At 41.7% G+C, this 12185-nt stretch overlaps 1 protein-coding gene across 1 annotated transcript; it reads right to left on the bottom strand.

Annotated features, from left to right (window-relative positions):
* Positions 1 to 6071: 6071 nt before the first annotated feature.
* plagx (pleiomorphic adenoma gene X) lies at positions 6072 to 11233 on the bottom strand. The gene is made up of 2 exons (XM_071927611.1): positions 11126 to 11233; positions 6072 to 8499 (listed from the first exon to the last, which is right to left on the bottom strand). Exon 2 carries the CDS (start codon positions 8050 to 8052, stop codon positions 6754 to 6756), a length of 1299 nt encoding a protein of 432 aa, XP_071783712.1. The 5' UTR covers positions 8053 to 8499; positions 11126 to 11233; the 3' UTR covers positions 6072 to 6753.
* Between the last annotated feature and the right edge of the window lie 952 nt (positions 11234 to 12185).

Raw genomic sequence — 12185 nt, 5'->3', positions numbered from 1 at the left:
CCCCCTAGATAACAAATTGGTACATTCTAACAATATGTGTTCCAGTTTCTTTACTTCCACATTGTTCACATTTAAACACTGTTATGCTTGTTATGTTATTGAAACACTGTTATGCGGAACAAAGTTGTATTCAATCCTGTGTCCAAGTCTAGAGAAAACCACTTCTTCTCTCCTGCACTTCCCTTTAAAAGACTTTATATGAATAGATGTGTTTATCCTATAATAATCTCTCCCCTTGCTATCCATATCCCATTTATTTTGCCACAATTTAATCACCTAATTTCTAAATAATAACTTGGCCTCTCCTCTTCTAAGTTTTTGTTTTGGCAACTTATCACTTATCACTCATTTCCCTCCACACTGACATGTGCAGGAACCCAACAGAAATGTATATCTGTTCCAAGTCTCTGGAGCCTTAACATTATTAAATTCACTTCCATTTATAGATCATTTCGTACTGTTTCAGCTAAAGTTAAGCTTGAAATGACTGCAGCAGAGTCAGAACAAATCAGCAGACCAAGAATCACTGCAGTTATTTCTGCTGAATATATAGACAGTCTATCTGAGAAGCTTTTACAGATTCCTATTTCAAACCCAGGAATGTACACATCAGACCCTACAAGTCCATTATTCAGATCTTTAGAACTATCTGTAAAAAAAAAAAAAAAAAAAAAAGGAATTATAAAAGTAAGTAAATACTGATATTTATTTCTTACATAGTTTTGAACTAAGTATATCTGTTATTATCCATTCCCATCTCTAAGCAGTGTTTCTGTTTTTTTAATGAAATGTCCAGCCAAACCCTTGTATATTTTGAATTAAAGCTCTGTATATATCTAACAATGACTGTTTATTTCATGACGGTAGCTCAAACAAGGAAAGACACATAGGTAGCTGTTTGTGAACATCTTAATGCTGTGGCTCATGATATTGGACATCTCAGTGATAGTGATACTACATTTACAACTCTCACAAGTGAAACTCAAGAAGCAGATGCTTCCACATGTGAAACACTTGATCTATCTGCCTGCACAAGTTCAACTGCCTCCATGAGCCAAAGTCTTCATCTACCAAGTTCCATAGTTGACACTACATGTGCTGCTCCTGAAGAGATCATAATACTTGGAGAGGAATCGGTGGATTGAGTGCAGGGATCCATATTTATTGATGAAGACATCCAGATAGGATACGCATTCATTGAAGATGAGAATTCTTTTCTGGATGACATCCCGCCCAGAAAACATTGAGTGTATGTTTGTGGCCCTTACACCTCCACAACCACCAAGAATTACCAGGTTGAGACTTCACAGAGGGAGTGTGTTTCAAGACTTTTATGCAGCTGAACGAGGGATGAACATGTATCTGTAAATAACTGTTAGAAATTGAGATGGTCCTACCAAACAGTACTGCAGAGAAAGGAGAGGACAATGGTGGAGTTTTGAGGGATGCACTGAGTGAGTACTGGGATACTTTCATGATGAGAATGAGAACCACTGGAAACATTTTGAAGATACCAATGACAAGACTTGACATGAAAGATGAGTGGGAATATGTGGCAAAAGTGATGGTCTTCGGGTACATCATACTTTCCCATTGCATTGGCCAAACTATTGCTCCTTCACGCACTTGGGCCTACAGCCAGTGATGATCATCTCTTTGCAACACTCTTACTTACCTTACCAAATGAAGAAAAGGGAGTGGCCAAGAAAGCAATGCAAGACTTCAAATCAGTCTCTGACACTGAGGAATGGTTAGAGTAGAATGTGCAAGCAGAATGTGCAGAAAACTTTGGTTGTGCATAAAGAACTTATACAAGAATGAATACTTAGCAAAGTGCTGAAGCAGTGTGTTGAAGGGACTGAAATTTCCCCCAGGAGGATTGGATGCTGTCATGACTGAGCTGACACCATCTAAAAGGAAGGTCATAGCAATGCTACAACATGATGCCCATGAAGCAGGAACAAACTCTACTGGACTTCTTGAATATAACTATAGCAGTTATGTTCATAATATAACATATGAACATAACTGCTCCGATCTTCGCCTACGGCAATTTCTCCACTCTTGCATAGTTTTCATAAAATTGTGTTTAATTCTATATTATATATTATATGCAAAACTAATTGATAGTAATATGTATAGTGCCAAAACAGTGCTTAGTTAAATGAGGGCAATTTCCATTTTCAGCTTCAGTTCTAATTCACAATAGTTTTTTTTTCCTTTTTTTGTCTTTACTTTTACTTTACAGGTGCCTACCTCCTTTAATCACGTGACTCTATGGTTCCACTTGTCATTTCAACGCGATTTTCTGAAATCAGAACTGGCCTGAAAATGACTGCTCTGCACCTCCTGTCTCCCTCTCCATCTCATTACATTGCATCTGGATTTATTTCAACCGATCTCCCTCTCCATCCAGTCCATGTCCAATCTGACCACTAATGGATTTGGTTTTGATGATCCCATAGTAATGTGAATGCTTCCTGTTGTAATTATATTCTAAATACAATAGGCAACATAATCAGTGCGACACCAAGGATTATCTCAAAAGTAGGTGAATTACAGACTATCTTCCACCTCATGAACCCATTGTAGCAAAAAAAACAACAGAAAAACACATTGGAAATCTAAAGAATGATTTATTGTGTATTGCTTTATGTTCTGACAACAATTAGAAAACAATATGACAACTCTTTATTTTCTTTTCATCTTCTTCTAATCTATTGGGTGATAATACAAACACCTAAAGCAAAATTGATCTAATTCAACAAAGTTAAAAGTGGTGAAACCTGCATTTTAGTGGTTCTCAGAGCCAACGTGAATGCAGGCTACACAACAATAGTATTGAATTATCATCTGGTAACTTGATGGGTAGAATAACTAGCCTGGCATTTCATCCATCATCTGCCCTGCACAGCTTCTCTGGTGTGTTCAGTCTGGAATGCATTCCACATCAGGTTAGTGTTGTAACACTGACAGTCGGTGGCTTGTCACAAACTAATGATCAGGTGTTCCAGTTGATGGCTTCATTTATAACCATGTAGTCAGGGATGCAGTAACATCAGGCAGATACCAGTCTATAATAAGGTATCAGCATTCCTGACTCAGGGTCACTGAAGTATAACTGTATCGAAAATAATAACTGATGCAGGTGAGTAAGTAGGTGATCGTTCCCAACTACGTACACCAGATCAGCTCAACGCGTTAACACTCCCTGAACCAATTCAAAACCAGTTCCCTCCCTCCAATCACGTATTTGTGATTTATTAATGTGACTGCCTAAAATGACATATTCACATTAAAGATATGGACAGAGAATTGTTGGCCGATAGGCCCGTGGCTGAATGTTGCCACATCTTTAGTTGGGCTTACTGAATGTTATTTGTTTGCAATACTGCTGGTCTGTCATGCTAGCACATGACACACAACACTTCACCGAGGCTGGCACCAATCACAGTGGGAAAATAAATTCGGAATGCTTTGCAACTTTTATTGGACACTAGATCCAAGAACCTAGGTTCTCAATTCCAGTCCTCGAGGTCCGGTGTCATGCAGGTTTTTGTTCCTCCCTGGTTTTTAATGAGCCACACTTGGTCTGCATCTACCGGACACCAGGTGTCGCTCGTTAACTATAAGGGAGGAACAAAAACCTGGAATTGAGGACATAGGTCCAAGAGACTGTATGGACCATGCTGAGTCCAATCTCAGTGTTACTGTTTCAAATGATTCCGAAAATCTCTAGACCAGTGTCATAAATTTCTACTGAAAAAAAATTAATTTGATCTTAATCAATTTTGTCCTGTCGGCCAAAAGTTGGTGCTTGGTATTGGCCATTACACCAGGTTTAGTGCTCAGAGTCGGTATCGGCAGTGACAAAGTGGTATCTGCGCATTCTAACATGCAATTGTGGAATTCCTTCAAATTGAAGTCCAGATCAGTAAACGAAGTAGCTAAACATTCCAGACTGAAAAGATGCATACAATATGAGAATAGAGCAAATGCAATGTGGATTGCCAGGCAACATGGTACTTCTTGTGCTAGAAATCATTTTGCTCTAAGCTAACCTCAATAAAAAACTATGGAGCTACAAAGTACATGTGCTTGTTCACTGACAAAAATAAAACTCTATACAGACATCTTCTCTGTAGTTAGGTGGAGAGTAACCTGTCGCTCTTCTCTGAGGTAGTAAACAAGTAGAAAAATCATCAAAGGCATGTATAGACAACAATATCTGACTCTAGCATACACTATTAGGAATTGAGTGCATACCCAGTCCTCCAAAGTTGAAATTCTTTAACACATCTCCATATCTTCAACAGCAGTAGAAACTGCAGAACTGTTAAATGTTAAAACAATTTCCGATGATTTTTGCAGAAGAAAAATTATGAAAAGATAGAGGTAGAAAGTTTGAGTGAATTACAATGTCAATGTCTGTTTCTAAATAAAGAGTTTAGATTCATAAAATCTACTTTTATAGTTTCAATCTAATGGCACAAGTAAGAGCCAAAATAACTAGAAGCAAATAAAAATATAAACCCACAGTTCTGCATGTTTGATGAGGTACATAGCATTTCAAGAGATCAAATTCGTCCTTTTTTATAAATGTCATAAGTGCTTAAACCCAGTCAAGAGATTAGACACTCTTAGAGAGGCACAACAGTAGCATTTTAAGACATCGGTGCAACACTTCAAGGCTTGGGACAATGCTAGTGAGGAAAGTCCTTCAAAATACAGCAAATGTAAGTAAGGCAGAAGAGTGAAAGCAACCATTTCAGTAACAAGCTCTCTAAATATCTTCTCTCCAACATCACATCAATCACACTCAACATCCAACTGGAGGGTTCCTCCATCTCCACTTGAACTGACCAACTTCATGAAGGGAAGAGGCCATTTTTTTTTTAGAAGGATGCTTGTTAGGATCCTTAACTCATGCTATGTTGCAGTGTGACTCTTGGAAATGCAGCAGCTCAGGCTTGAATCTCAACAGACTAACGTTCCTCCAATGGTTCCCTTCTCTTGCCTTGCCCAGTCTTGGCAGCAGAGTGGAGGCAAGGCCAAGAGGAGGGACGCAGCGTTCACTCTGCGTTAACGTTAGAAACTCCGAGATCCAACAACATCCCAACCTCGTGGGAATGCATGTTAATAAGAACAGTGAAATGGTTGTGGAGCTTGCACGTGCTCAAAGCTTGTTCAAAATAGGAAACACATGTACAAGTGTTCTGAAACACCTTGGTGAATCTTATGCTGCGTTCCAAGTCGGACGTCAGAAACTCCCGGCTTGTAGGTCGTAACTACAACCTCCTACGTTCCAGTGGTCCAGCTTGGAAAAAACGGGAGAAACAAGGGCGCTCAGAACGTCCTGTTCCCCACGCAACAGCTAATGTTATGTCAATGATATTTCCCAATGTTAGCTCGCTAGTTAGCATAGAATGTTAACAACTGCAAGTGCAACTTCACATTTCATATATATATATATATATGATGAATGTATTTTAATAGATTTAAGGACATGCAATGCAGAAAATGGAACTTAAGTGTATTTTGAGGATTATAAAAGTAATGTTAAAAGTAATGCTGTGTAGCTTGGCTGGGAAAAAATGCTATCTAGTGTTTACAGTGTATGCCACTGAACAGAACAGCATCTTGGAAACCTCTGGGTTGAGAAATCTTACCCGAGTTTCCCCGACTTGGAATTCTGACTTGACGGCTGTTCCACTGCATTTTTCCTGGTAGGATGCCGGACTCTCAGACTTTCTGACACCTCTGGAACGCAGCATAACATCTGAAATGTTTTTGTATATAGCAGCAATAAAATTCCAACAACTGTGCGTTATGTTTGATCGATCACTCGTTCGGTTGACTAGTCGGTAGTCTTGGGGAGTAATGGATTACATGCAATGGGATTACAGTATTCTCATTACCAAAAATTGGTAACTATAATCCAGTTTTACAGTTACTGTTAACAGTAATCAGATAGCAGACACTTAAAAATAGGTGACTACTTTTTGAATTATGTAAAAAGGGTTAAAGGCCAACAATTTTTCACCACTTAAAATAATGGTATGGTAAAAAAAAACGGTAAAATAAACCAAAAAGTAAACCTAATCAGTTTGTTGAGTCGGTATATTCCAGTGGATTATATTACTGATTATAATTTTTAGCAGGTACTCACTAATCTGTGACTGATTACATTTTGAAACCAACTTTCCCCACAATGCTAGTCCTTTTGGAGCTCTTCAATTTCTGATAAATGAGTTTCCACTGACTTGAGATTTAACTTTAGAAGACCAAATCCACAGTAAATTTCGACACAATCTGCAGTAGTATGAAGGTGTCGTTTTCTTAAACACGGTGCATTACTGAAAAATCAAATCATTTTCCATAACAATGATCTGAAACTGTATGACTCAATGGCATTGTGCTGCACCTGTGTCCACTCTTAAGTGCATCCACTGCTGATAACAGGTTTGACTGAAAGAAGTACTCTATTTTGGTTGCACTGAGATAATCTAAGTTCTCCTCCATCTTTCAAGCTTACTTTTTAAATAATGAGGTAATACTGATGAGGTGATTTGTTGTGTTCAACAAAAGGTAACTAAGATTAGCATCGTTAGCATCAACAGGCTAAATTAGCATATTTCTTTTTTTTTTTCCAATGGAAGACACCATTCCCATTTTTTGCCCTTTTCAGAAAGTATCCATGAGCACGTGTGAAGCCAACGTCTATGGATGGTAGATCTTCAGGGATAGAGCTGCTCACTGCTGGAAGGCCTGGTAGTAGCGAGGTAGGGAGCTAGAAGTGCTCATAGCAGGACTGCTGTACCCCTGAGGTAGCTGGCTGTGGTTGTGGGCTCCGGGGCCCTGGGGTACATGAGCCTGGGGGGGCTGGAGGAGGGTGAAGGGCCCTGGAGCCTGGGAGGACAGGCCAGTGGAAGAGGATGGGGAGGAGGTGGAGGTGGAGGTAGATGGATAGCCCATCACTAACCCTCCCATCCCCATGTGGGCGCTGTAGGGCGGCAGGCTGAAGGGCAGGAAGCCCAGCAAGGGCCCCAGGTCCATGTTAGCGGTGCAGGACAGCTCGGCCGAGGAGAGGGCGGGGCTCCTGGACAGCAGGTGGGGGTCGCCGGCTCCCACGCTCCCCACGCCTTCGGCCAGCACCTCCCTCTGAGGGGAGGCAGCGGTGGAGGTAGAGGAGGTGGCTGTACTCAGGTGGGGGGGGAGGCCACTCTGCAGGTCCAGAAGGAAACTGTCCACGTCAGCGCGGGGATATGAGGTAGATCCATGCTGGTACCTGGCCATGTTGCTGTAGGGCTGCTGCTGCTGCTGCGGCGCTGGGGGCTGCAGGTGATGGTGGTGGGGTTGAGGAGAGGGGGGCGGCATGTGGCGACCCACACCCATGGCTGAGGACAAGGAGCCCTGCATCAGGCCATGATGGTGGCCCATCCCTGGGACAGGATTGGCCATGGGGTAGGAGTTGTACATGGAGAAGGTCTCCATGGGCTCCTTGGAGGCTGAGCCCATGTCACAGGTCACTGGGCTCGGCTCCTCCTTCACTGGACACGGGGTGGCAGGAGTTGGTGTGGCCACAGGGGTGTTGGGCGTGCCGGTGGGGGTCAACCCCGACTCCTGAGCATGGCTCTTCTTCAGGTGGCGGGTCAGGTGGTCTCTGCGGCCAAAGCGTTGTGCGCAGCGTGGGCACAGGAAGTCGCGGCGACCGGTGTGCACCACAGCGTGGCGACGCACATCCTTGCGGGTGTAGAAGCGCCGGTCGCAGCGCTCACACGAGTACTTCCTCTCTCGCACCGGCACGGCTGCGTTGGCATTGCCCTCTGGTGGCGGAGGCCTGTCAATGTGGCTGCCCAGGTGCTCCAGCAGAGAGGGCGCCCCTTCCGGGCAGGGCAGGCCTGCTGCAGCGCTGTGAGCTGCCACCAAGTGGCGTCTGTAACCCAGCTGTGTGTTGTACTGCTTTCCACACTCCTGGCAGTGGAAGAGCTGCCTGCCGGCCGGGTGGCTCTCCTGCAGCTGGCTCTTCAGATGGTCCTGCTGGTGGAACATGGTCTAGCAGAAGGAACAGTGCTGGCTCTGCTGGTGCACAGGGACTCTGGCCAGGAGCCTGAGCAGACACAGACAAGACTCATGGGGATTTTCCAAGGAGCTGACCATCAGACTGGAGACCTCTGGTAGTCTTGTTAATTCAGAGTGCTGGGATTAATGGTAAGTGCTGTTTGTTGAGTGTTCGATGGTCTCTTACGGCAATGACTAGTGGTCTGTCCTGCTTTACTGGGGCAAGCTTGTGTCCAGCGCTTGGTTTCTGTGACAGCAGCTGCCATAGCAACCCCAAAAGGGCTGCGGTGATGAGGAGCTTTGGAAGCTCTGACTGGCTCTGTGTTTCCTGAGAAGAGCTCTTGTGTTGGCCCACAAGTCTATTTTAGTATTCAGGCAGTCCCAAACACCAGAGATGCAACAGCTGAATCAAAGAGGCAGCTAAGCATTTTTATAGTCCTGTAAAAAACATAGAAAAAAAACAATGTAACTTTGATTTGATTATCACTGCATAACATAAGCAAAGCTACAATGGGAGCCATGGGTGCATCCATATGTACCAGACAGAATTGCTTCTTAAAATCAAGTCAATGATAAAAATTACAGGCAGAAATCAAATGTGTTAAGAACTGAATTTCTTGTCGATCACTTCCGTGCACTTAAGCCATCTTTTAATAGGTCAGGGGGTATTGACCCAGGTAGCCAGATAACTGTTTAAATGAATTAGATGTAATCCTTGGTATTTAGAATATTTTAGGCTTGTATATTTGTCCAGAGATAGTGGATTTGTGATGTCTGCTGTTCTGCCACTGGTCTGGGATCAAATCCCACCACAGCTTTCTCAAATCTGTCTCCCTCTCTGCTTTCCAGCTGACTGAAGGAAGAATCAAAATACTTGAGGCGAGTGGACTGAAGGGTCAGAAATTAAGGGGGGCTGCTTTCTGGGTGGAGCGCTTTTGATCAGAAAACAACTGCGCACTTGGTTGAAATGTTACTCTGAATTGTTATATTTATGTGATAGTATATTATGATTTCAAATAAAACAAATCTTAGTGGTGTCATTTGAGCATTTACTAGCAAATAAGCAATGCAAAGGTGTTATTTTATAGTTCAATAAAATTGCCCCCAAAAACAAAAAATATGACCTCCAACAATATCCTGATCATCAAGCTTGTGTCAGAGTGTGTGTGTTAATGTCTATCTGACTTATTGGCCATTTCTCTGGCTGCCCATGTACACTGAGCTCCACAAGGCTTTCCACAGCAGCATGCAGTTTTTCAGTCTGGGCTCCACACTCATGACTGAGATGTGAAATTCCAAAATGACTATTAGGTTAAAGTTCAGATCACCAGCATTAATTTCAGGGGTTTTCAGCCACATCAGATGAACAGATAAAAGAACTACAGTCCTGTCAACTCCTCTCTTGATAACTTATCATCAGGTTCTCTTTCAGCTGGCACTATGACTTGAAATTACTGTGATGCAGTATGGAGGACATGGTTGGAGTAAATTAGTCATGGTAAATAAGGGTCTGAGTTATCAAAATAGATTTTAATTATCATGCCCATGCAGAGCCTCAAAACTGGCATGAACAACGTATTTTGTAAAACTAATGTTAGGAAAATTAGAAGGAAGAAGAAACCTGCCATTCATGTCCATCATGACACTTTGTAGCAGGTGTACGATGATTCAAAGCTCATTTGATATCAGCTGTGTCTGGTTATGAAATGTAGTAAAATGTTAAAATGTTTATTTGTTCTTGACTGTAAGAGATACAGGATAGGTCTCTTCCCAACAGACTAGCATTTGTTTGAAACATCATGGTTTAGTTTGTTCCCTGCCTGTTAGTTTATTGGATTGTCTAACATATTGGCTGTTTTTTAGTAAACTGTCTACCCATGTTTTGTACATATGCAAACTGATACGCGATTTTGATATAAAAACATGGAGCAACATTAACCCCTTGTAATTACTACAGGTATGAAAAAATAGATATGCCAAACAGAAGTTATATAATAGCATTTTAAACTCAGATTGTCACATATTAAAACTCTGATTCAAACATCTATGGGCATATCTCATAATACTAATTTGTTGTTTCTACATGTAAGAAATTGGATGTTTAGCAACACCTGCTATTCCATCTAATGTAATGAATGTGTGAAACAAGTTGGAAAATGCATATTCTTATAAAATTCCCTGATATTACCTGACTTCTCCTATCAATCAATTATTACATCTGTAAGTAACAATTTCTAAGTAAATCCATACATGTTAGTAATCCATACTCCTCCCCATACTTCCCACTCAAGTCTACTTAATGTGTTGGAATTGTCAGCAGCACATGTTTATATAACCCCATGTTTATATTCTGTTTTTACCTTTTTGTTGTGGGGTCATTTACATTGCATCTAATCTTATCAAATCCCCTGACTTTCCCTGTATGGAATACCCCTCTCAAAATTCCATGGTATTCCAGAACTGCCACGAGCAGTGGGAAACCCGATAAAGTGCTGAATCTCGAGTTGCATCATTCCCATTAAGGTGATGGGACGTGGTAGTGCCATCTTGTGGGTCCCTGTATGGAGCTGCCATGAAGCCTGGATGTCCTCACTTTCTCTGCTAAACTGAACCCACACGGCTAGGTTAGGCTAACGGCTACACTCTCCCTCCTGCGGGATGGCCTGGAAACCAGAGGAGACCTTCACGGGCTGCATGGCGGCCTGGATGAAGTGATGAAGTCTAAACTGGTGGGAACTGGTGGGACTGGGACGTTACCAGACAGCGGCTAAATTAGGCTACTAGCCTGGCTGCTTTCACGAGATTACGCTACAGAGATTAAATGTAGTTTAATGGTCGGAGTTTAGCTAGTTACACAGGTTGTGTATCGACCAAACACTGACTACTGCTAGTGCGGATGTGTATGAAGTTAGAGAGTAGCCGAGCCAGTCTGCTAGTTAAAACACAAAAGATGAGCGGCTTCTCTAAGTTGTATCGGAGTTTGTCTCGGTGTGGCTCCTCTGTCTTTACCCCGCGGGCTTAAACTCCAGCCCGGATCAACCGACAACAACACACCGCTACTTACCGCTGCCTGCTTCAGCCCAGCTCACTCTCCAGCCTCCGCTTCATTTCCACATCGACATTTTTAACTAGTTTTTCAGATGTTTATTAGAGTCCGGGCCTGGACTGCTCGGCGCCGCGCTGGAAGCCATGCATTCTGGGAGAGTGACGTCACACCCCGGGCTCAGAGGAACTACAGCAGGAAACCGCTAGTATCTAATGGAATAATAATAATAATACAAATAATAATTACAAATAATAATAACAATAATAATGATAACAATAATTAAAGACACAGGGTCAGAGGAACTTAAGCAGGAAGCAGATAGTATCTGATATAATAATAATAATAATAATAATAATAATAATAATAATATCCTAATAATAATAATAATAATAATAATAATAATTATAATAATAATATACAAAGACACAGGGTTCAGAGGAACTTAACCAGGGAAGCCAAGGTACAAACTAGTGGTGGACTAGCCTCAGCTGAAAGTAATAATAATAATAATAATAGTGATTATGTGATATATACAGCAATAGCAATTGGAAAAATAGTTCAGCCTCTCATCTACATAACTGTTATTTTTTTTACTTGGGTCATTATCAAAACGTTCAGTCCTTCACCTAAATTTAGAATTGAAAAAGATGGCCCCTCCATTGGAAAATAAGATGGGGAGTGAGGCTGAATACCATTGTTATTTTTGGTATTTGGTATTTGATGGTGAATATTTCTTGTTCAAGTCAATCCTGGTCAAGAAGGCAGCATGCACTCTTAGCAAAAGGGTTCTACATAGTACCAGAAATGGGTCTCTAGGCTTGTACCATCACAGAACTCTTTATGGAACACTTTTATTCTCTATAGCACCATGCTCAAATAGTTCTACATAGAACCTTTATGGTGCTGTGAAGAACCCTTTAAGAACATATGAAATGTTCCAAACCAGCAGTATTAATAATTAAGAACCACACTGTGTTCTTATCCGTATTCTAATTTTAACAGTTTATTATATGAACAAATCAGAGGGTTCTTTGAGTCACTGTGGTTCTGTATAGAACCTCTATCCTAACCAAAGAAC

This window comes from Centroberyx gerrardi, chromosome 14, assembly GCF_048128805.1.
Source record: "Centroberyx gerrardi isolate f3 chromosome 14, fCenGer3.hap1.cur.20231027, whole genome shotgun sequence".
NCBI lineage: Eukaryota > Metazoa > Chordata > Actinopteri > Beryciformes > Berycidae > Centroberyx > Centroberyx gerrardi.
The sequence above is the reverse complement of the archived record's forward strand: the minus strand, read 5'-3'. Positions and strand labels throughout refer to the sequence as shown.

What these genes read in the sequence shown, in the direction of transcription:
- plagx (XM_071927611.1), bottom strand. Translation starts at nt 8,052, where the DNA reads ATGTTCCACCAGCAGGACCATCTGAAGAGCCAGCTGCAGGAGAGCCAC.